The 22,387-nt window shown below is 37.6% G+C and overlaps 1 protein-coding gene and 2 pseudogenes across 2 annotated transcripts; all 3 read right to left on the reverse strand.

The window, feature by feature from the left end:
* Positions 1–1,550: 1,550 nt before the first annotated feature.
* Positions 1,551–2,157, reverse strand: LOC148878444 (protein TORNADO 1-like; annotated as a pseudogene).
* Positions 2,158–2,593: 436 nt separating this feature from the next.
* LOC148878445 (protein TORNADO 1-like) lies at positions 2,594–6,085 on the reverse strand (annotated as a pseudogene).
* On the reverse strand, positions 5,916–11,044 carry LOC148878446 (uncharacterized). Of its 2 annotated transcripts, XM_088954661.1 has the most exons (5): positions 10,677–11,044; positions 10,445–10,565; positions 9,920–10,146; positions 8,372–9,578; positions 5,916–6,484 (listed from the first exon to the last, which is right to left on the reverse strand). In XM_088954661.1, the coding sequence occupies exons 3-5, from the start codon at positions 10,139–10,141 to the stop codon at positions 6,471–6,473; spliced, it is 1,443 nt and encodes a 480-aa protein (XP_088810787.1). In that variant the 5' UTR covers positions 10,142–10,146; positions 10,445–10,565; positions 10,677–11,044; the 3' UTR covers positions 5,916–6,470. The 2 variants fall into 2 exon arrangements, with proteins under 2 accessions (XP_088810787.1, XP_088810777.1); XM_088954651.1 differs by lacking the exons at positions 10,445–10,565; positions 10,677–11,044 and having other exon boundaries at positions 9,920–10,153.
* Positions 11,045–22,387: the final 11,343 nt, after the last annotated feature.

Raw genomic sequence — 22,387 nt, forward strand, 5'->3', positions numbered from 1 at the left:
AGTAGGGGCATATGTGACTTTTCCACATTATTTTAGTAATATAAAATACATCTGGCCGAATGGGAGAGAACTTTTTTTCTCTCATTCAAACCAGAATCTTTTCTCCTTGTTTCTCTTCTGCTCTTCTCCTTTCTCTCTTTCTCTCCTCTCTTCTCTCTCTCTTCCTTGACTGTTATCAGTCTAACAGGCAGACTGAACACTAACAGTGGGCTTCTCTATCAAAGGTTATAAACCAATATCCAATTAAATGGAATTTAAACTAATAAAATGAATTTAAATAATAAATAATTAACATTAACCGGAAGCAAGATTGATCTTGGAGAAAAGGATAATAAAGCAAGTTGTGTCAAATTCCAAAGTTTTGATGTGCTTAATTTTAACACCTTAATTAGTAATTTTATGGTTATTAAGCCGGTATGTACATGCATAGCCTATGTGGAAATACCTATATATTTGGATTTCATAAACATGGTTTAAAACCAATGTTGCCAAAACTGACTAGTTTGAGAAGATGATACATTTTTGAGAGTTTTTAGCAAGAAGAATCATTTAGAAAGGCAGTAACGCAAAGATAGTTGTCTTTGATTTCTTTTGTTAGGTAGTGCCGTATATTGTTGGTCTGCAGTATAATATGAACCCAAATATGCTACTGGCGTTGATAGTGACACAATGTGCAGGAAGATGGCCTTCATGAGTAAGGCTGAACTATTAAACATAGCATCCGATTTGAAGTATTAATAAAATTTATTTTTTTGTTAAATAGTATTAATAAAATTTATTAGACAAAAGAAAAACCTTTCTCTGAAGTTAGGCATCAATATGTATATGCTTTTCTTTTCTTTTCATGAATTGTTTCTTTACTATAAAAAGATACAACTCAGAAGTAGATAGAACTTTTGTTTATGCATGGATTCTACTTCAAGTAGAGTTTAATTTCCATTTCTTTGTTCATAGGATGGTATTTAGAAGAAGAAATAAAGAATCAGATTATGTTTAAAGAGGGGAGAAAAGGGGTACTTGTAACCAGGGAAAGAAGCTGGGTGTGAGAAACATGTGACTAATATTGTCACACTCAAGATGCTGCCCCACAATTAGGGGTGTCAATGGACCGGTTTTGGATTGGACCCTGTCCAAATCAAAATCAATTTGGACATATTGGATGGACCAAAAAGACATTGAATTGGACCAGTCCAGACTTAATGGTCCAAAGTACTTGTTGGATTGGATTGGACCTGGTCCATCTGTAATGGATTTATATTTGGATTCGGTTGGATTGAACCAATATCCTGTCCATCAATAGAAGATAAGAATACAGGTGTCAATGGACCAGGTTTGGGCTGGGAGTTGGAACCAATCTAAATTAAAACCAATTTGAACAGATTGGGCAGTCCAGACATTGAATTGGACCGATTCAAAATGGTCCATAGAATTCACCAGATTGGATTGGACCTGGTCCATCTGTAATGGATTCATTCATATTGGACTGGATCGGATTGCATCAATATCTGGTCCATTGACAGCCCTACCTAGATAAAAGCAATCAGCTGTACTTATCGGCCATTTATGTGCAGTGCCCTGTCTTCTTCCGGAGTAGATTGGAGCAAAGGCAGAGAATTTGGGTCTGCAGTATCTTATTCGTAATAGAGTTCGAGTTTCAACATCATCATTGATAGATCACTGGCGCCCAAATTCTCAAAAATCTTTGTACCCATCCCTTGCCAGTTCTCTCCTGTTCATGAAATCCATTTTTCCTTCTCAAGTTGCTCTTTCTAGCGTCTAAGTTGTTCAGTTGGTCAAAAGCACTCACAATCCAAGATTAAAAACCCTAAATCCTCAAAGATCACCTTGTGTGATGAAGAGAACTTACAATTGCCTGTCTTCTTTTATCCATCTCCAATTTATTCCTAAATGGATTCCCAAGGCCAGAACCTTTACCTGGAATATTTTATAGAACTCCATCCATTTCATTGTTGGCCTGTTGTAGTTCTCTGATTTCTACTCTTATAGGATTTTATTACATCATTGCAGATCTCATAAAGGCACTCTCTGGAGAACTGTCTTGGTAGTTTTTTGGAGGTGGTGACTGAATTTACCCCTAGAGCCAGATGATCTATTTCTCCCTTCCTCCCTCCCTCTCCCTCTGTTGTTTGGCTTCATAAACAAATTGGATATTGAAGGGCATAGAGCTCTTGCTCACATGCCAGATTCCAGATTGCAATTTGTCTCTTCATATTTGAAGGTATTGGTATTGATTCCTACTGTTCTCACTTCTCAAAGCTTGCTCGCTCAACTGGTATTACTAGTGTTCTGACCTGGTTCAAAAAGGGAAAGCTTTAAGAAAGAAAAGTTGTGATGTCAAAATACAAAGTTGGTTTTACCTATAAGACTGATGAATTTGGTTTTAGTCTCTGATTTTGGTTCACTGTGGAAGGTTATTGCAAACCAACTCAGATATTGAATGGATACAAAGTTCAACAACTATTTTATAATTAGTATCAGCAAGTAATTCAATTCTGGAAAGTGTTACTGAAATCAAACTTCAGCATTAGCTTTTACCTGCAGATTATTGCCAATGAAAGGAGTCCCTACAACTCTAGGATATTGTTAATTGCATGTCCTTAAGAAAATCCAGTTCCAGCTCCATCCTCTTGTTCTGACCTAGTTTCTGGTAGATCTGCTCAGTCTTTCCAACATTCTGAAGATGTATCCTGCTGTGTTCAATTTCGTCAATCCAAGAAATAACCTTTAATATCCATTATTGTCTGCAACACCAACTCCAACCCCCTTTGCAGCCATGCAATGACAACATTCATTTCCGAACTCTTGAAAATTCAGATGTTGTCTAATTATTGTAAGCTGTCATCATCATAAATTCCGAACTCTACCATGCTTTGGTTTGTTGCCAGCATCTATAAGACGTCTGTCAAACCATCCCAGTCTATTCTTGTTTATCCTCCAAAATGTTACTTCTGAGTGGCGTTTTCTTGCACTTGCAGAGACAAGAACCTGCTGAGTAGGAAGAGTAAATGTTTTCCCTTTCCACCAAACCAATTCCCATCAAGGTACAATTGTTATAGGCAATGATTTGTAAAAGAGCACTGCTGCAACATACATGTCTGCCTTATCTCTGAGCCATCACTTTTGTTGTAAAACCCATGGGAGCTCCTTAGCCAACCTGGATTTTAGCCTTCAGTCATATCAAGGGTCCTGACTGAGTGACTGTTGTGTTACACTGCAGTGCATAAACAACCTTGCACGAACTTGGAACATAGCTTGTAAATTTGGAATGCATTATTCTCAGTTACAAATTCTATTACCTTGGAACTATTTTCTCCATCTTCTCTATTTCAAAGTTGTACTTCATGGCCATGTTCCTTGCTTGTAATGGAGAGAAGAGTGCAGATGGTGCAATCAAGTTTGAATCAAGAATTGTCAATAGACCTTACCTGCTGAGTGTATTTCTCCAGAACACTGTTTGATGTTGAAATTCTTCCCTAGCAAAGTATGAAGATTCCTTAGTTTTTGCAATTCTGGTTCAACACCGCGGGATTCCAAAGAAATTTTTGGGTGTTCTTAGCTACTCCAAATACAGTCAGGAGGTGAGAGATGTTAGATTGTCCATGCCTGGTGAGATGTTTTTGTTCATGGAGTTCTCTGTTTCTTGGCAACAGTTTGAATTCAGTTAAGATAGGAGCTGCTATGCACGTTACGGTTTCTAACTTGACTGGTTGCAGAGCCCATTGGAAATCATGGTGGTTTTGGATGGATCCTATGGTTGTAAGAAATGTAAACAGTGAGAGTCAGCAAGTCTTTATGGAAAGATGGCTAAAGGACTAGGACGTATGGTTTGAGGGTCCACGAGTTACAGTAAGTATTGATAATGGACTAACGCATTTTAATGTCTAATTACCTTTCTTGGTAGAACGGTTTAAAAAGGAAAAGGCACTTGTTTCTTGAAATTGACTACCGCTCCAGTATGGACCAGGCTCTTTGACATTTAGATGGGGTATCTAATCTGAAATTGTCTCAATAAATTTCTGCCCTTCTAGTTCAAAGAAGTGAGGCAGAAACTATGAATCTTCTTCTTTTTGGTTTGCTTGTAGCAATGGGTGGATGGAAAGACATATATTCCGTTTCAATCACTCACAGAAGAGTTAAGTTTGGTGTTAATTTGAACTTGGATATTGGAAAAAGACGAGATGGATTGGGTCAAACTTACAAAGTGGCAATGGAGCCATTCCTTTTTCTTACTTTTGGGCTGTTAGAAATTCCCCCTCCCTAGTCCCTACTTTATTACCCTTTTTCCGATTGGAAGGAATAGAGAGAATCCGATAAAGCACAAGAAGAAAAGCAAACTGATTGTAAGTGACAAAATGGCCTCTCTTTAAGGCTTCTAAATTATTCAAATAAGCATATATAAATAAAATCATAATGCTCATACAGCAGTCTAGAGTCTAGAACTAGATTGATCTGGTGATGCAGAGTTGCAGACCGTTGGGTTAACATTTCGATTTTCCAACATTTGGTACATCATGATTTGGAAATCGCACATCAAAATTATGGAGTGAGATCATTATGTGTGCAAGCAATTGTTGTCCTCATACCAGACATTTTTCTGCATATTGAATGGTTAGGATTGTATAAATGGTTTGATTTTTCTTATCAGAATGGTGAATGGCGGTGATCCAGACTATACAACTGGACCTATTTTTTGGGGAATAGGACGACCACTTACCAAATCAAGTTGCTTTCATCACTTGAAATTGGGATGGGCTCACCATAGCGTTACGAAGCCCATTACCAGAGTAGTTCCATTAAACAAACAGGACCAAGGGGATCTCAACACGTCTCCAACCCAAGAAAAAGTGGTGGTCCAACGCAAAAGGCCTTTTGCATGCGTCGGTGAAAATTTTTCAAAGCTGGTTGGTGGTTGGTTGGCCTCCTTTTTTTCTTTGTTTTTTTTTTTATTTTTTTACTTGGGTTGATGCAAGTGCATCATACGCCACACATCTGGATTCTAGACATTGTATGGTGCGCCCCCTAGGCCTTGGCTATTGGTTGAAAGAAGACAACTGAGAAAAGGATTATGGATCGTATAATTTACAGGGGGAAAATGGAGGACGAAGGAAGGATACCACCACTCATCCTCCTTTGTATTTGTAGCATTTAGAACTAGAAAACTCACATGAACCTGCTCTAAAACTTACCAACCCATTTGATATGGAAATGAAAAAGAAAATGGTTCGACTATGATATGGGAAAAATAACCGACCAATAAACTGAAATCACAAACGTAAGAGCAAATAAGGTGTTATTTATCAAAATTCATGCGTGGATTTTGATTAGTCAAAACTCTTTTCATATCATATCTTTTCTGCATCATAGATTTTCCCAAAAGAAAATTGAAGATAAGCATTTACCATGAATCATTCAGTTAAAACTTAGAAGGGAAAGTTGGTAATCATCTTGTAGGATGAATCTCCATCTCCATCATAATATCAGGAAATGTGCCTTTTGGGGAGGCCAAGCTCCAAAGCTTAATGCAAAGTGGTTTTGGATGAGCCAAATTAGAGAGAGAGAGAGAGAAGAAACAAGAAAAAGAAAATGAAAATGAAAATGAAAATGAAAGGTTTATGGGTCAAATAACTGCCACCTTCTCAAGACTGGAACAATCGAATGGAGGATCCTGATCTGACCACCTTTCATTGAAACATGAGTAGCGAGTAAAAAGACCACGACTGAGTAATTTTTGACCTGGGAAAACGAACAAATCACAAGTCTCGGTTGAACTAATCAAAGTCACCAAAGGGTACCCAAGCAAAACGAATAAGGAGAGTGGTGGTTATCTTATATTCATATTCATTGCCCACAAAAACGAAGATTATACTTCTTGAAAAGAAAGTATTCCATAGAAATGAATCAGAATATTTGGTAACTTATTCTTGGGGAACTCAGATTGGTATCCCTCAAAAGTTTCACACTAGTAATCATCCAGAACCTCTGGTACAATCTGAAAAATCAAAATCCAAAAAAAATGAAACAGAAAAGCATACCTGACAAGAACCAGCAACTTTGCCAGAGACATTACAGAGGTAAAAAAAGAAAAGAAATTTAAAAAATAATAGTCTGTTTTTATGTATCGCCACAGTGCACGATACATTGATCAGAATCACTCTTTTCTGAATATATCCCGCAATCTGATTTTACATCTCAATCAAACCTGAATAAGAGATCCTAAATTAAAAAACTCAAATTCCTCAAACCTTACACAAAATCCCTTGTAACTGCTCTCTCACTCTCTCTGAATTCAGCGTCTTTAAAATAGGAACTCCAGTTAGCTCTAGATAATCAATTTCATTTTAACTGAAATATATTAATGAGGGAGATGTACGAAATTCACAAGTCATTCACCTGGATCACTGGATTATCTTCACCTACAATAACCTGCTGATATCCAAATAATTATCCTCCTATGCAGCAATTCCTGAAGCAAGTAAGACCAATGATGTGTAAATACCACAATTTATCATAGCACAGTGGTTATCTAAAGGTTATAGCCTACTTCCAGACAACAGCAACTAAACCGTTCAGCAAAAGTGAAGTCAAAAGGAAATCACTGTAGTAAATGTTTTATACATCTCAATTTCTCCTTCTCCCCCTTTCCAGTTTTGACCTGGAAATTGAATTGGCTAGACAATGTCCTGCATCCAATTCAAGCACAGGCTGAACTATAAAAGGAAAACCATAGTCAAGTTGAACAGGCAATGCAAAGATGTCACCATAATCAGATGGACTATTCCATCTGATCACTGAAATGCAAGCACACACTCAAGCATATCAGATACTTAAATATAGTCCAGGCTGCTATATCCTAGTGACACAGGTAAAGTCCTGGTGCCACTTAGCCTTCTGTGGTCCAGGATGCAAATTGCATCGGCTTGTTTGAATTCAAAATTGATTTTGAACCAACTAAAGCAGTCTGAATTCTTTCTATTTATAATTGGATCACATATGGATCCACCCAAATCTAATATGTTATGATCCAATCTTAAAATATTAGGTGTATATGCTTACATATTCATAAAATCAATATGTATCTATAACTATTGTTCGTTTGAATGTTGTGTATTTACTAATGAGTCATAGACACAAGTGTCAAACAATATACAATATTAAAGTCATTTTTAGTAATACTCTGATCACTTTTAGTTTTAATTTATTAGTGACATTTAATATCAATGTATGATCCAAGTCTGGTATGAACCAATGGATGAGAATCAATTTGAATCCAAATATTAACAAATCAAATTTGGATCTAGGCATATCCAATTTGATCCTATCTGTTTGCAGCCCCCTAGGGCAGCATAATCTTAACCAGTTCAAAGGACCAGGTTATGGGTACAAAACATTTTGCTTGATTAAAAACATACAAATCAAATGACTATAATCACCTAATAATTTTGGTTGCTTTTGCAGTAAAAATACGTAGGTATCACACATGGATGTCCTTTGGTGGACGTTTAAACACCTTGGTTTTTCTTTTCTTTTTTCTTTTAATATCAACAAATATTCCTACACAGGATCATCGTCAGTTGAGATTGAAAAGGATGTAAAATCATGAGCATGTTGGTGCCAGGATTATCTGATGTTTCCCCACTTTTGTTCCAAGAATCAAAATACTTCAAAGAGGGGTCATTAATTTGTGTGATGGTAAAATTTCGGGCTGATGAGTATGAGAATTTGTGTTTTAAGTCCGAAAGCAGCCACTTGCATGCACATGCGCACACACACACAAATGAATATGGCACATGGGTGGCCTGTACCATCATTGAATAATGTCTATAGTTGAAATATTCAGAAGATGAATATGGAACAGCCTCCATGTTTATACAGAACAACAAACATATCATTGAAGCACTGGAGGATGTATACTGCACTGCTCCATGAGCCATCTTTCATGATAAACAGGTGGTACATCCCCACAAAAGAGCTCTAATTCAAAACATACTATCTGAATCAATTAGCTAGTTTTCTCATTCTTGTTTTTCTTTTATTTGGTAAATTTGCTCAAATGAAGGCCATGGAGTTCAAATCTAATAACCTAAATGGACTTTTGGTTTGTTAATATAGCCATTACTAGTGCTCCAAAAATATATTGGTTAAACAGTTCAAGACTTATAATTCAATTGGCAAAATGTTTGTTACATGCAATTGCAACAGGTAGCCAAGGGTTATCCCAATTAAAAATCTTGTCCCACATCTGTGAGGTAGGGAACCTAGAACTTTCTGTACGTAACAAATTTCAGCATTAGAGTAAACAAAACAAGAATAGATCATTAGAGCACATTATGAAGCCAAAGAGATCCCATACCTCTATTTGATTGTCTATTGGAAACACCATAACCACCAACATAACCCGCAGAACTTTTAGATGTTACATCTGAAGTTGCATTGCCAAGCCCATAACCAAATGAAGCAGACCCCTCTAGCTCTGAATTAGCAGACCGCCAAGTGGAGTCACCATAAACTGAACTACCACCATAGAAATCTCCATAAGAACCATCATAACCACCATTTGAAGAAGCATATGATGATGCCATGGCAGCACTAGTTCCACTGTTTCTTCCATACCCTCCCCCACCCAACCCAAAACCACTATCACCACTTCCAAAACCAAGATTCCCACTGGCAAATCCAGAAGCACTACCTCCACTTTGAGCTGAAATAGAAGGCGAGGAGCCCCAATTTGCACCACTATTTCCAAAAGCACCTCCAATAGTCCCACTACCAGAGCCCATGTAAGCACTAGAGCTTGCAGAGTTTGTGACATAACCAAGGCCCCCATTCCCCCACACATTCCGGCTAGTTGAGCTTAAAACAGAACCACTCCCTCCATTACCTCCACTGTATCCAATAGGACTACCAAACCTATTTGTGTTCCCGCTGTAGTAAGGGTTTAATCCTCGTCCATAGCCAATATTAGTACCAAAGTTTGAGCTTCCCCCATAGCTTGGGCTCAGCCCTGGCTCGAAATTTACACCACCCATTCCATAACCTGGAGGACCGAATGGTGGATATCCACTTCGGCTACCAGCAACTGGACTAAATCTACCATCCATCCTAACTCCAAAACCTCCAACTGAACTTGGATTGTATCCCTGAGTATAGCCATTAAGAAAGCTGTTGACCCTGCTTAGGCCATAGTTATATCCACCTAGAGAGCTCCTGCTGGGCCCTGGAGACAACTCCTTTGGGACAGCCCTCTTGACCTCAACCATTTTACCATTCAGTTCATGGAAGGTCTTGAGCAACACCTTCTCAACTGCTTCCTCTGCATCATAAGTGATGAATCCAAAACCTCTTGGCCTTTGGGTGTTATGATCATACATCACCACAACATCTGTGATTGTCCCAAATTGTTCAAAGTACTTCTTGAAGTCGCTCTCTGTGACTGTGGATGCTAAGCCTCCTACAAATATCTTTTTAGTACGGGCAGGACCCGGTGATCCATGAACAATACTGTTGTTTCTATTCAGAATGTGCTGATCATCTCTCGGAACAGCCTTCTTTGCCTCAACCTGAGAATTCAGAATCCAATAATGAAAACCAACTCTAAGATATACTCAGATTTCTAATGCCCCAAAAAGTAGTGGATCTTCGAGAAGTTTTTGAATCTCAATCAAGACAGTAAAAACTTGAGACAAGACATGTATTCTCATTTTCATAAATGTGTTTGTGTGTGGGGGATAATCCTCAACCTGAGAACTGATTGAATTCAGAATGAGATGGAGGAATCGAATTCTTAGAATTATTTTTCTGAACCCATGAATGTCAGAAAGAAAATGAGTTCTCAGAACTTCTCAAACTTCAGTGTTGCTTAATTTCAAGATGTAAATTGATATCCAATCAATCTACTTACCGTTCTACCATCTATTGTGTGTTTTTCCATGACAACTCTCTCTGCAACAGTAGGGTCTGCAAATACGACAAACCCAAAACCGCGGGCACGACCTGTGGTCCGATCCTTCATGATCACAGCTTCCACAACTTCTCCATAAGATTTGAAGTATTCCTTGAGACGATCTTCGTTCGTGTCCCAAGAAATTCCACCTATGAAGAGCTTTCCAAGATCCGATTCCATCTTTTCTGTCATATATCCATGTGAAGAAACCATAACAAATTTAGTTCTCAATCTCAGAAAATTTAAACAACCATAAGAATTGATAATACCGAATACAAAACAAAGATTTTTTCAAACAGCAAAAAAGTATTTTTCTCTAGCACAAGCTCAATTGAGAAATATCTGCATCAGATCCAACCCGTACCATAAAATTCCAGGAGAGATAAGTAAATAGCCATAGAATTCAATCTAATATGAATCAAAGGAATCCAATCTAATGAATTGAAATGCAGATAACAACCAACGAAACAAGAAGAATAATACCTTATCCAAGAAATTACCCAGAAATCAGAAGATTGTATATCAGTTATTAAATGGGTAATCTCAAATTCAATTGAGGAATATCGGATCCTTCATCGACTAATCAATTCAAATTCCAGGATTCCTGAAAAACCAAAAAAAAAATGAAACCCATTTAGATCATAAATCCAATATCATCCGAGAGAGATTTGAAAACAGAGAAATGATCGGAGCAAAACTATCAAAACAAACTTACCGATTGGAAGAACCAAGATGCGAAATCCAGGAAATCTAAGATCTGAAAGGAGGCATAAGAAGAATAGAGGGCGAAAAAGGCCCCCTTTTTTTGCTTCCTCTTTTATTTGTTCTAGCAATTCTTGATTCAACTAAAGAAGAACCTCTTATGTACCAAAAACAGAAAAAGAAAGATGTTTGTAGATGGGTTTCGAATCTAAAGGGTGGAAATAAACAATATAAATAGAGAGAGCCAGAGAGGTTGGCGTGGCGATCCTCTGGTCTGTAAGAAATTTTAGAACAAAAACGATGGATGATGATGATTTTGAGTTGGATACTTGGATTTCGAAAATAAAATGTCATTTCCCATTTTCTCTCTTTTGTTTTTTTTTTTTTATTTCCGACCATCGAAAGCAACGTAGATTTGTAATGGACGGGATAGATTGTTTATGATGTTTCTCATTCTTTAACATTTTTTTATTTGAAACTTGCTGCATCCAATGACCCAAACACAGAACACAGTATATCTGAATACGTGTCTGGTAGGCAAAGGATCGGGGTCCACCATTATTGAACAATTCCTAACCGTTCGATTCAATCATATTCATCCAACTTTTTATCTGAAGCCTTATTCAAGCTCCACGGTCCACGGACCAGAGTAAGATCAATGGCTAGATCATCTCTCATGGAGATTGTCCAATTGTATGTTTTTTTCGCTAGTGGGGCCCATTTGATCCTGATATTTTTAGCGTCTGATACGAATCATGTTCTTACTTCTTGGTGCCCACGAAAGAAAAGGATTAATTTTTCAGTGACATACATAAGAATATGCAAGATGATATAGGATTTTTGCCAACATACCCATTAAATGGGTCCAATGGGTTCCAACCTTGTATGGGCCCAAGTGGTATCAGAGATTCATGGTCCAGGGTCCAACTTCTCGAATGGAGTCAATGGTATCCGTACCATCCAACAACAACCTAGTATGGGCATTCAGCTTTCAGGCCTCGCTCTGCACAAAACGTGCATGAATCAAGGATCCAACGACTGACAAACAATGAGAACAAGTAAGAAAAGAACAAGCATTTTGGTTAACTGGATTTAGGTTTAACCGGAAAAATGAAAAGACGAAAAAAAACGACGGAATAATCAGGACCATCCGTTTGAGTTGAAATGATGAATATCTGTGTCCCATCAGATCATGGAGACGAAGAAAGTATTTGGTGTTGTGTTCTCCCACCACGTGCTTAGGTAGATACCTTTTAATTTAAAAATTAAGAAGGAAGGAAGGGCATCATCATGTGATTCATTTGGGTTAATTGCCGTAGTGGGCTACGTGGTCGGCCACTGGATTTGGGATGGATAAATCAGATGCAAGATAAATGATTTTAGTGAGGAAGTAAGCTGGCTTTATGTGCATGAGATGACACAAATGCAAGTGTGTGGGGAGAAGCACTAGATCGTTGGTCTTATCCATTAACAAAGGTTAGTTTAGGATTTATTAATTTCTTTGAGTTTATATTTTAATGATAAAAATAGAGGATTTGTATGATTAGATGAACATGGCCATCACGATCCCTTCACATGTCTTCCGCTGCATTGAGTCAATTATCGGTTTCCGGTAAATTTTAAGGGTTTTTTTTTATGTCTTTCTTTCTCTCTTTTCTTTTTCTTTTTCTTTTTTTTTTTTTTCCTTTTCCTTTTAATACCCACTGGAGCACAAGTGGAATGATGTAGTAATTTCTGATTATTCCTCTAATGAATTTAGATTTGCTCTTCAAAGAGCATTTTTCACACCATCCTCACAAACTTTCAGCCATGCGTTGGGAATATCTCATGTATTTATATATTATTAATTACAGACAAATATTTCCAATATATGATTGTGACTGCTGTGAGGAGTAAATCCAGTTTTGCCTATTATATGTTAATGGTATTGGTGATTTATCACTGAATAATGGTTTATATTAGCCAATAGTCATTGAAATGACAATGTTATAATTAAGAAAAAAAGAAAGAAAATTTTATTTATCATTAAATTTGATATTTCTAAATATCAATGAAATTTATATTGATTTCCAAACTGCACTTATGCATATCTAAATTGTTTCACCATTTTACAATATTTCCAAAGTGTATTCCAATAGTTTACTGTTCAAATAAACAATCAAAACATGTTTTTACTGTGTGCTTATAACTTATTCAATGCATTTGTGGAATTCACTTGCCTATATCAATTATTTCATCTATTCATCCATTTACTAAGCTGTATTTGGTTTGAAGGAAAAAGTACGGAAAGGTAGCAAAACCCTTACAAACCTTTTCCTTCAAACCAAACATAGTGTAAGCATGCCTTGCCTTTGAAATACTGTTTATAATACATATACTTTAAACCTTGGTTGATACCTAAACTTTCAAATTAAAATTAATTTGCACAATTTACTAAAAAACAAATAAATAGGTATGAAAAATACAAAAAATACAAACCTTTGCCATGATTAAAAAATTAATTTATCACTAACATCATTAAGTTTTGATATAACAAATAAAATATTGGATTGAAATTTCTTGAGAAAGATCATTTTTTACTTTATTCTCCTAAAATTGATATGATAAAAGGCAAAGGTTGAAGAGACAGCTACTCCATTTAATGTTCTATATACTTAACTTCTTCACTCAAAAGAATCAATAAAGCTTACAAGCAAAAGGTCTTTTCTACTCCCTACTTTCTCTCGCTCTACACTCTACAATCATACCATATTGGTCTGTGATATCATCAAATTGTATTATTCTTGATTTTTTTTTATTGATCTAACTGTTTGCAATTTTCTATCTTTGAACAAGGTCATGTAATTTCTTCTATCTCCCACTTTGAAATTGATATTGACGTTTTGCAAATGTAAAATGTTACATTTATATATATATATATATATAGCTTAATCCTTATTCACAACAACAAGATCTATTTATTATCACATTCAATCAATTATATCTTTTTCTGCAGTGTGCGATGCATGCATCATAAAATTTACTATAATAATCTGATATTATATAAATAAAACAGTTTTTAAAAAGAATTGATGAGGGTATCGTCAATTGACCTAATTGATAAATTCAATGGATGTAATTTCCACTCCCACTAGCCTGAGCATTCACCATTCCCATCTCCTCACTCTAAGCTTTCTTTGCAAAATGATGAGAAAAATCATCACTTTTTCTTGTAATTAATAAAATCTCCTTCTGAATGATAATTAGTTATTAGAGGACTCATGTTCATTGACTGGATTCTAACCCAATGTCTGAAATAAAAATCATCTCACATAAGGAGGCTCATTGAATAATATTTCAAGAAATCCCTTTTAGTCCTATCAACAGCATTTTCTAAATTATAATTATAATAATAACAATATCTAGCAGAATATTATTATTAATTATCATGGTTTAGTTTTGCATATAATTAGATCATTATGTGGAGAAGGCTTATGATCCGCCCATTATTTTGATGTTTAAATAAATATATGTTTTTCTCATTTGCAAAGGGATGTAATGGAGACCATGATCTAAGTTATTGCTCTATGATTCTTTTTTTATTTAAAAAAACTTAGAACATGGTCTAAATTCCACCGGCCCTGGTTGACAAGTGTAAGGTAGTGAACCCATTGGTTCCAACAAGCCTGACCAAACTATGTGGTCCAAATAAACTCTACCGGAACTGTTCCACTGAAAGGAGTGCGGATTGCTGTAGTCTCAAATTTAGATTGCATTAAACATAGAGGAAGCTATTGATTCAGACAGCAAATCCGTGAATAGAATCTTTTTACTTTTGTTAAAAGAATGAAATAAAGCTTTTTTTTTTTTTTTTGCAAGCATTTACTGGCATTGAAACCCCATAAACTCTGCTACTTGAAGAAGAACAAATAAGACTGCGTTTGATTTCGATGGAAAAGTCATCAATGTAAAACTCAATCCATGGAAAAGTCAATCCAGTCATTGGAGGTTTTTTAATGTAATAATCGATGTAAATAATACATTAATTTATCGATGTAAAAGTCAACTAATTAGATGGTTTACATTGATTTACCATGTAAAATTTATATTGAATACAAGTCCTTAATTACACTGAAAATAAATATGTGTAAATGTAAACTGACAGTAGAATTTTACAGTGATTCACATTTGCACCAAAATCAAACGCAACCTAAACAAAAATTAAAAGAGTGTTAGAATCTGGAAGTAATAGAATAGCTCGTTATTGCAAACTAAAGTTCAGGCGCTTAAATGTCATTATACCCAAGTATTATAGTCCCTATAATTTTTCCTTTTTTTGGTTGAAGAGAGGGTTACTTGATTAGCTTTCAATGCTCGTTGTCAACGGTGTATCACTATCAGTAGTATAATGGTGGGGTTCATCAAAAAATTGATTTAGATCCATTATTCTTCAATTGTATAGATTTTAGTTGCCATTTAGGACCCTCCTGATGCTTGATAAGGGTATTAAGATGAATTAGGTTCAGCTAATATCCCCTCGAGGCTCGAGTAGGTGCATTTATCAACCAATATTTGATTGATTTGACACTAAGTGGTGATTGATGCCCCCTGAAAATTACATATCATTTTGTTTTAAATCTCACATTAAAAAGTTAGTAATCAACACTTTCTTCTATTTATTCCCCTTCTCAACGCGTTTGTACTGGTCTCAGTCTCAGAGCTACAAAAACTAGCGGGTAGGGAGCTGCTACCAACAAAACGCTCCCAACTCTCTACCAAGAGTTCGCTGCAACTGTATTTGGGAAAATCTCCAATGTCGAAGATCTGAACTCACAGCTGGCCAATAAGAGCTGTGATTGGTGCTCACTGCACCTACGAACTGAAGACTCATATCAGACCGTACGGTCAAATCAAAAAAACCGGGACCGATGGTCTTTCTGGGTCCCAATTAAGTAACAGTTTTCACGAGTTGAACAGATTAACCGTCAGGCGAACCAAAAAAACCCGTGAGCCGTGACCCATGACCTTGGGGACATTCTGGTTTTTAATCAGTCTTACAACATTGTTTCTTATCTTAGAGTTGGAAATGATTCCTGCTTTAACTTCTCAAATTTGTATCTTGGTCTCAGTTTGAAAAGAGTACAAATACAAATGTGAGAGTGTAAAAACTTGTATTTTGTGTTATTTTGTATATAATTATATTGTATATATTTGTATTAACTTGTATTATTTTCAACTGGAGTCTTAACTCAATTTTAAAAGAATATAGATGCAAATATGTATAATACAAATGCATATAAAATAATAAAAAATATAAAACTTTATACTCTACATATATGTATTTGTATTCCTTCCAAACTGAGCGTTAGGGTCCCAGGACCGTCAAGCAATTAACACGGATCTATTACATATCACGTTTCTTTCTTGGGTGTTATAAAATGGATTAATTCTTGGATTTGATTTCTCACCTACAGAAAAGAGAATTGCAGGATAGGCAAGGAATATAAAGAGGGTTGGGCAAAGGACAAGGGTAAAAGCCAGAAGGGGACATTAAAAAAGCCAAAAAAAATAAATATTGAAAATTGGGTCATGACTCTTGAAAAGATTAACGGGAAACAATTAAACAAATGCCAGAGGGCCTTTTATCGATAAAAAGCTAAAAGACAGACTTGAGCCCAAAGATAAGAATTGTGGGTGGAGAGAGAGATTATATAAAAGCTCTTTCCTCTTAATTCTTGAACTAAAGAGAAGTTAATTAGGGGGAGGAGCGAAAGGATGATTATTATCAAACCCTCCAAATCGCCAGTTTTTTTTTTTTTTGGTCCGTACAGAGGACTCAGAATCTGAGATTTGTTAGGGTTTAAAAATAGGTCTAGAGTCACTCTCATATTTTCTTTTCTCCATTCAAATAGAATTCGACTTAGAGGGTGTTTGGTTCAGTGCCCGTTCGAACAGCTTTTATGGCCTTACATCGGAAATATTTCTAAATAAAGTACAGAGGTAGGGAGGTATTCCCAATCGAAGGCTGTAAAGCAATATATACATAAGTTTGATCTCATGAATCCAATTAAGATGGTGTTTGGTGAGATCCGATTGGTTCCCCAAAGAGGGCGCCCCACATGTACATCTCAGTGTGCATTTGGAATAATATCTCCCATATTTATCATGGAGAGAATAGGTGATGTGGCATGTAGGGCACCCTCTATAGAGTGTCAATCTGATTAGATGTGTAAAGTGGGTCATGCTGGATCCGTATGGCGCAGGCCGTGTCGCCCTCCCTAGTGAAAATTATGAGGGTCGGCTTGGCATGACCCACGGCCTAGGCTCGTGCAAGCCCGTGCAGTGTAGCAGGCTTGGGCCGAACCGGGTTAAACTGAATAGATTACGAACTTACAATTACCCAAAAAACAAATAAATAAAACGATTCAAATAGGAATTTTATTTCATTTAAATTTGAATGAATAATGATACAAATTACAAAACATACAAATATTGGAATATACAATGGTTGGATACTTCATACTTCATACTTGGATGAATGAAATATGAAAATGGAATAAATTAATAAAATATAAAAAATATAATATAGTTACAAATTAAAAATATAAAATTACATTAATAGCAGATAAATTAAATAAAATTAAAACAAAATTTACAATAATTAAAAAATAAATAAAAATTATAGATTATTTGTTAAAATTTATAATTCAAACAAAATTTAATAAAAGCGTTCACACTTTTTTTACCCTCCATATTCTTCTCATCGTAACCTGCATATTTCTTGGGCATAAGCACGAACCAAACTGAGGGTTTTTTTTTTTTTTCCCTTTTGTTCAAAGTTTTTAAACCAATAGTTATGGGATTCTTTACAAGCGGAAATTCTGTTTGCACTTTAAAAGCATGGCAATTTAGCTGCACATTAGGAACATCTTCTTTAACGCTATGTTCAGTTCAAAAATGCAATCATTTTAGAATTGCTTTGTTTCTCCATCGAACCAATCAAATTACTTTTCTTGCATGCACACTATTTTCTTTTAAATGATGGATTGGCTCCTTGTACTTTGGGATTAGTGGCAATTAGCCCACCGAACTTTTTTACGTGACAGAGATCCACCGTGAGCAGCTGACTTCCAGCACTTTTTCCCTACTTTTGGTCAGTTAATTTCAAAAAAGATTCTTCTGTGACTGTCATGTGCATGTTTAAACATTTAAGAAAAACAAGCTACCTTTTTATCATTTTATGATACCATTTTTACATAAAATTGATAAAATATAATAGAAAATGGAAAATAAAGGAAAATAGCAATTTATATAAAGTACAAGATATATAACAAAAAATGAAGGAATAAAGAAAAATGACAAAATATAAAAAATAAAACATATAAAAAAAGAAATGCAGAAAACATTAATAGTTATTGGAAAAAAAAAAACAAAGAACTAAGCAAGAACAAGAAATATTGTGCTACATATCTTTGTTATTTTAGGGAAAATTGCATATTAGTACCATTTACTTTGGGCCTAGTTTCATTTTGGTCTTCGAACTTCAAAACATGCCAATCCAATATCTAAACTTCCAAAATGTGCCAATTTAGTACCAGTTGTTAGTAGTTTGTCAGTTATCTACAATGTTTTAAGAACTGACTTGCGCATAGAATTGGAGAGGGGAGAGGTTCACCGGTCAGAGGTTTAACTGGGATCAAACTAGAAGTAAAACAATGATGACATGGCATATATATACTAGAGGTCATATAAATATTATATATAATACATTTTACAACTTTTAATATACTTAAATATGGTGTATTGATGCAAGTTCCTTAATTTTTAAAGCAAATAATTAAGGTTTAAGTCTCTTAATTTACATTTTCTTTAAAAACTAATAATGCACGATCTAGTTGCTCCCCACTGGAAGGTAGCTGGACATTGATCTGCTACGTGGTCGGGCCAAACTCCAAGACAAGTAGATCAAAGGTCCCAGGGTACTTTACGAGGTGTGGGCACTCCGATGCTTAAGTTAGCATAGGAAGTTTTGAGAGAGCCGAGAGCTTAGAATGCTAGTAAGAGAGCTAAATTGTGCATACCTTGTGGGGCTGGAGGTAATGCCCTTATATAGGTGAGCTGCTATAGGCCTCACAAAATGTGTCCGACACCACTAGCCCGCGTAACTCGGAGTCCGTTCCGCACCCGAAGATGGACTCCTTGTGAGCTAATATGCCTTATCCGAGTCCTTTCGGTCCGAGCAAGATAAGGATAAGGTCCGTTAACATGCAATGTGATACCGGAGAGATCGGAGATAGTTGGCTAGCTTCTAAAAGGGGGCTATGTGGCACCTCGATAGTTTGGGACACGACAAGCTACTCATACCTCAGTCTTAGCCGAGGTACCCGAGGTGCCTGAGCTAACCTGGCCTACTGAGGTGTCCGGAAATATTGAGATGTCCGGAAATACTAAGATGTTGTCTAGTCAACAGGTCGCTCTATGTGTGTGTGCTAACAAGTCAGGCTAAATTACCCCTCATCAATTTCCCCCCACTCTCGAGCTTGAGGTGGTCAACTCGGGGTGGGAGTTCATGACGAGTTTGGAAGAATTTGGCCCGATTACTAACTTGGTCGAGGTCCAACCCATAGGTCCAACCTGAACGACTCAGTTGGCTCAACCTTAGGGCAAGGTCATGTCTTAGGTACGCACATACGTCAAAAACACGCTTAACCAAATTCAACCTCAAAATCTAAGTGATCGCCCCCTGGAAGACGCTGGATCTGATTGATTTGAACCATCAGTGGTCGGTTATACTGGCTATAAATAGGGCCCTCGGGGACCCATTTTTCTTCAAGCTCTCATGCAATCGGAGGTCGCAGAGCGTGCACCGTTGGCGTAGTCAGGTCGGTTATTTCTCCTTCTCTTTAGTGAGTTTAGTGAGGAGAAGGTTGAGTCCGTTTAGGTCGAGGAGGGCACCTCGGTTCAAGACCAACGAGGTTCCCACAAGAGAGCCTCATCTTTTCACCAGCCAGCTCAACCTAAAGAGCCTGACCACTTTGGTCACACCCTGTTATCTACCGAGGAGATTCGCACTCTAGTGGTTGTGTATAGATTTCCTAATAACCTTGGCTATTCTCTTTCGGTCGGGGGATTTCCTTGGGAGACCAAGGAAAATGAGGTCGTTGTCTTCGAAGAAGTCCTGAAAGGCGGTCATCGATTCCCGCTTTTCCCTTTATCCCCAAGGCCTTGAATTTTTTCAATATTACCCTTAGCCAACTGCACTCGAACTCTGCCTGTACCTTGGTCGATACAATTTCCCTTTTTCATAAGCTCAGCCTCCCTTCAGACATCAAAACTTTCATTGCCCTTGTTCAAATCAAGCGAAACCCAACTAGTAGCTTGGGGAAATTCAGTTATTACTTGTCCTATCGGCCTGGGTACAAGCTTCATCACAGGTTCCCATTTAAGGTCCTAGCTTGGAAGAGCAAGTACTTCTTTGTCACCCAAGGCACCGAGTGGCCTTTCCCGACACACTAGAGGAAGGGGAAAAAGGATGCCGGGGAAGATCTGGATGAGCGTATGGAGGCCAGGATGTAGGACCTGGTGGAATGCGATCTGCAACTGGACGACTTCTTAACTGATGAGAAGCTTATTCAGGCCGGGCTGAGTCCTTTGGGTAGGTTGTCACCTTGGGTGTGGGTACTCAATCTTTCACTGCTTTGCTTCATACTGATTTAGCTGACCTTTGACCTTCTTTTGTAGGCAACATGTTGGATCTTTCAGCTATGGGATTGCTCTCAAATATGAAGAAGAGGAAGAGGACGAGGAACACATCCTGTAGAGATACACCTCAGGCAACAGCTACTAAGCCCATTGCCTCCACCACGACCGATGAGGTCCCAGTCATCAACTTGGTCGAAGAAGACTAGGAAAAAAAGTCGCCAAACTAGCCTGAAGTGGCCTGGTCACCCGAGGTGCGTCCTCAACATCTTGATGGCAATTTCGCGGGGAAGTCCCCGAGGAGAGGCAGCCTATCATAGATGTCTAGACTTGCCTTTACAAAAGCTAGGAGGCCATCTTTCTCAAGGAGGTCTCCAAGATGACTACAATTCGTCATGCCGAGCCGGGCGCCAAAGTGATGCGTTGTGCTATGGTGGCAAGTCCTCGAACCCGTTGTTGTGCTATTATCAATAGAGGTGTAACACAGACTGGGTCGTGACATGGCTCGACATGATTTTGGACCGGCTCAGCCCGACACAGCATGGCACGAAGGCCCACGGGCCGTGCCAGGCACAGCACAAAGGTCTGTGCCGTGCTGGATCGGGAATTCGAGGTCCATAGGCAGGCGGCACGATGTGCCGGCACGGCCCATTACAGCCCGCACGACCCGCCCAGAATATAGCCATTAGGGCCCCTCCAAAGGGCCCAAGAGCTAGTTCCAACTTTTGGGGGGGTTTATAGAAATACCCCCCCCCCCCCAAATAGCTCTAAAAATCCATATTAGGGGAGTATGTGTATTTTGCTTATGGGGGGTTGAAAAAATGACATAAATGTCCCCCCAACAGCTATATAACAACTAGTTTAGGGGGGATTTTTGGGTATTTTGGACATAAATACCCCTCCCAACTAGACCTGTTCATGGGTCGGGTCGGGCTTTTACTCTCCATTAACATAAATATGTTAGGCCCGAGCCCGAGCCCGAGCCCGGCCCGACCAACAGGCCTACAACTTGGGCCCGAGCTCGGCCCTAATAAAAATCTCGAAGCCTGACCTAATAAAAAAATTAGAAAATTTCCCTATTCAATAATCAATATAAATAAGAATTTATTTACATTAAAAAATATATAAATTCAAAATTTATTTATATTAAAAAAAGAATATAAAGAAGGGAAAGAGGATGTGGAGAAGAAAAATTCGGTTGGAAAAAGAAGGGAAGGAGGTGAAAAAAAGAGGGGTATTCAACTAGGGTTTTTAGGTTTAGTTATAGGTCGGGCCGGGCCAGGCTCGGGCTGGGCTATTTTGGCAAATCCCGAGCCCAGCTCGAATTTATTGCGGGTCGGGCTTTTTGGCCCGAGGTTAAGCCTGCGGGCCTATATACCTGTTTAAGCCCGTCCGGGGGTCGGATCGGGTCGGGCCGAGCCGGTCCGTCGGACCACCCGGCCCATGAACATGTCTACTCCCAACAACTAAATAACAACTAGTTTTTTGGTATTTTGGGCAATTGAATTATGTTCAATTCCTATATAGCCTTATCCTCCACCATTCTCATCACACCAATTCAATAATTCTCTTAATCTCTCTCTCTCTCTCTCTCTCTCTCTCTCTCTCTCTCTCTCATACTCATACATTCTCAATTCTCTGTAATGTGAGTAATTTTGACTAGCTGATTGTTTGATTCTACATTCTCTAATTCTCAAGTCTCAACTTTATTGAAGTTTCAACTTTCAACAAGAAGAAGGCTTACTCAACTAGCTCAAGTATCTCAATTTGGGAGGCTTGGACATTGAAAGACTTCAACCGTTGAAATCAAGTTGGGATTTTGAACCAGTAATTCGGGTAAGTCGACTTAGATTAATTTTTATCTTTTTAGAATTAAAAAAAATGGTCGGCTCTTCTGAAAACCGATTCCCCAACATGTTCACCATTGATGATATTTAATCACATCATGATAGTGTTAGCACTAATGCGATTGATGTCGATGGAAGTGGAATTTTCACCCCCGGTATTGATACTAAGGGAAAAAGGAGGGCCTCTAAATTAAGTAGC

This window comes from Nelumbo lutea, chromosome 1 (assembly GCF_056320005.1).
Source record: "Nelumbo lutea isolate HS-2025 chromosome 1, American lotus-T2T, whole genome shotgun sequence".
NCBI classification, from domain to species: Eukaryota; Viridiplantae; Streptophyta; class Magnoliopsida; order Proteales; family Nelumbonaceae; genus Nelumbo; species Nelumbo lutea.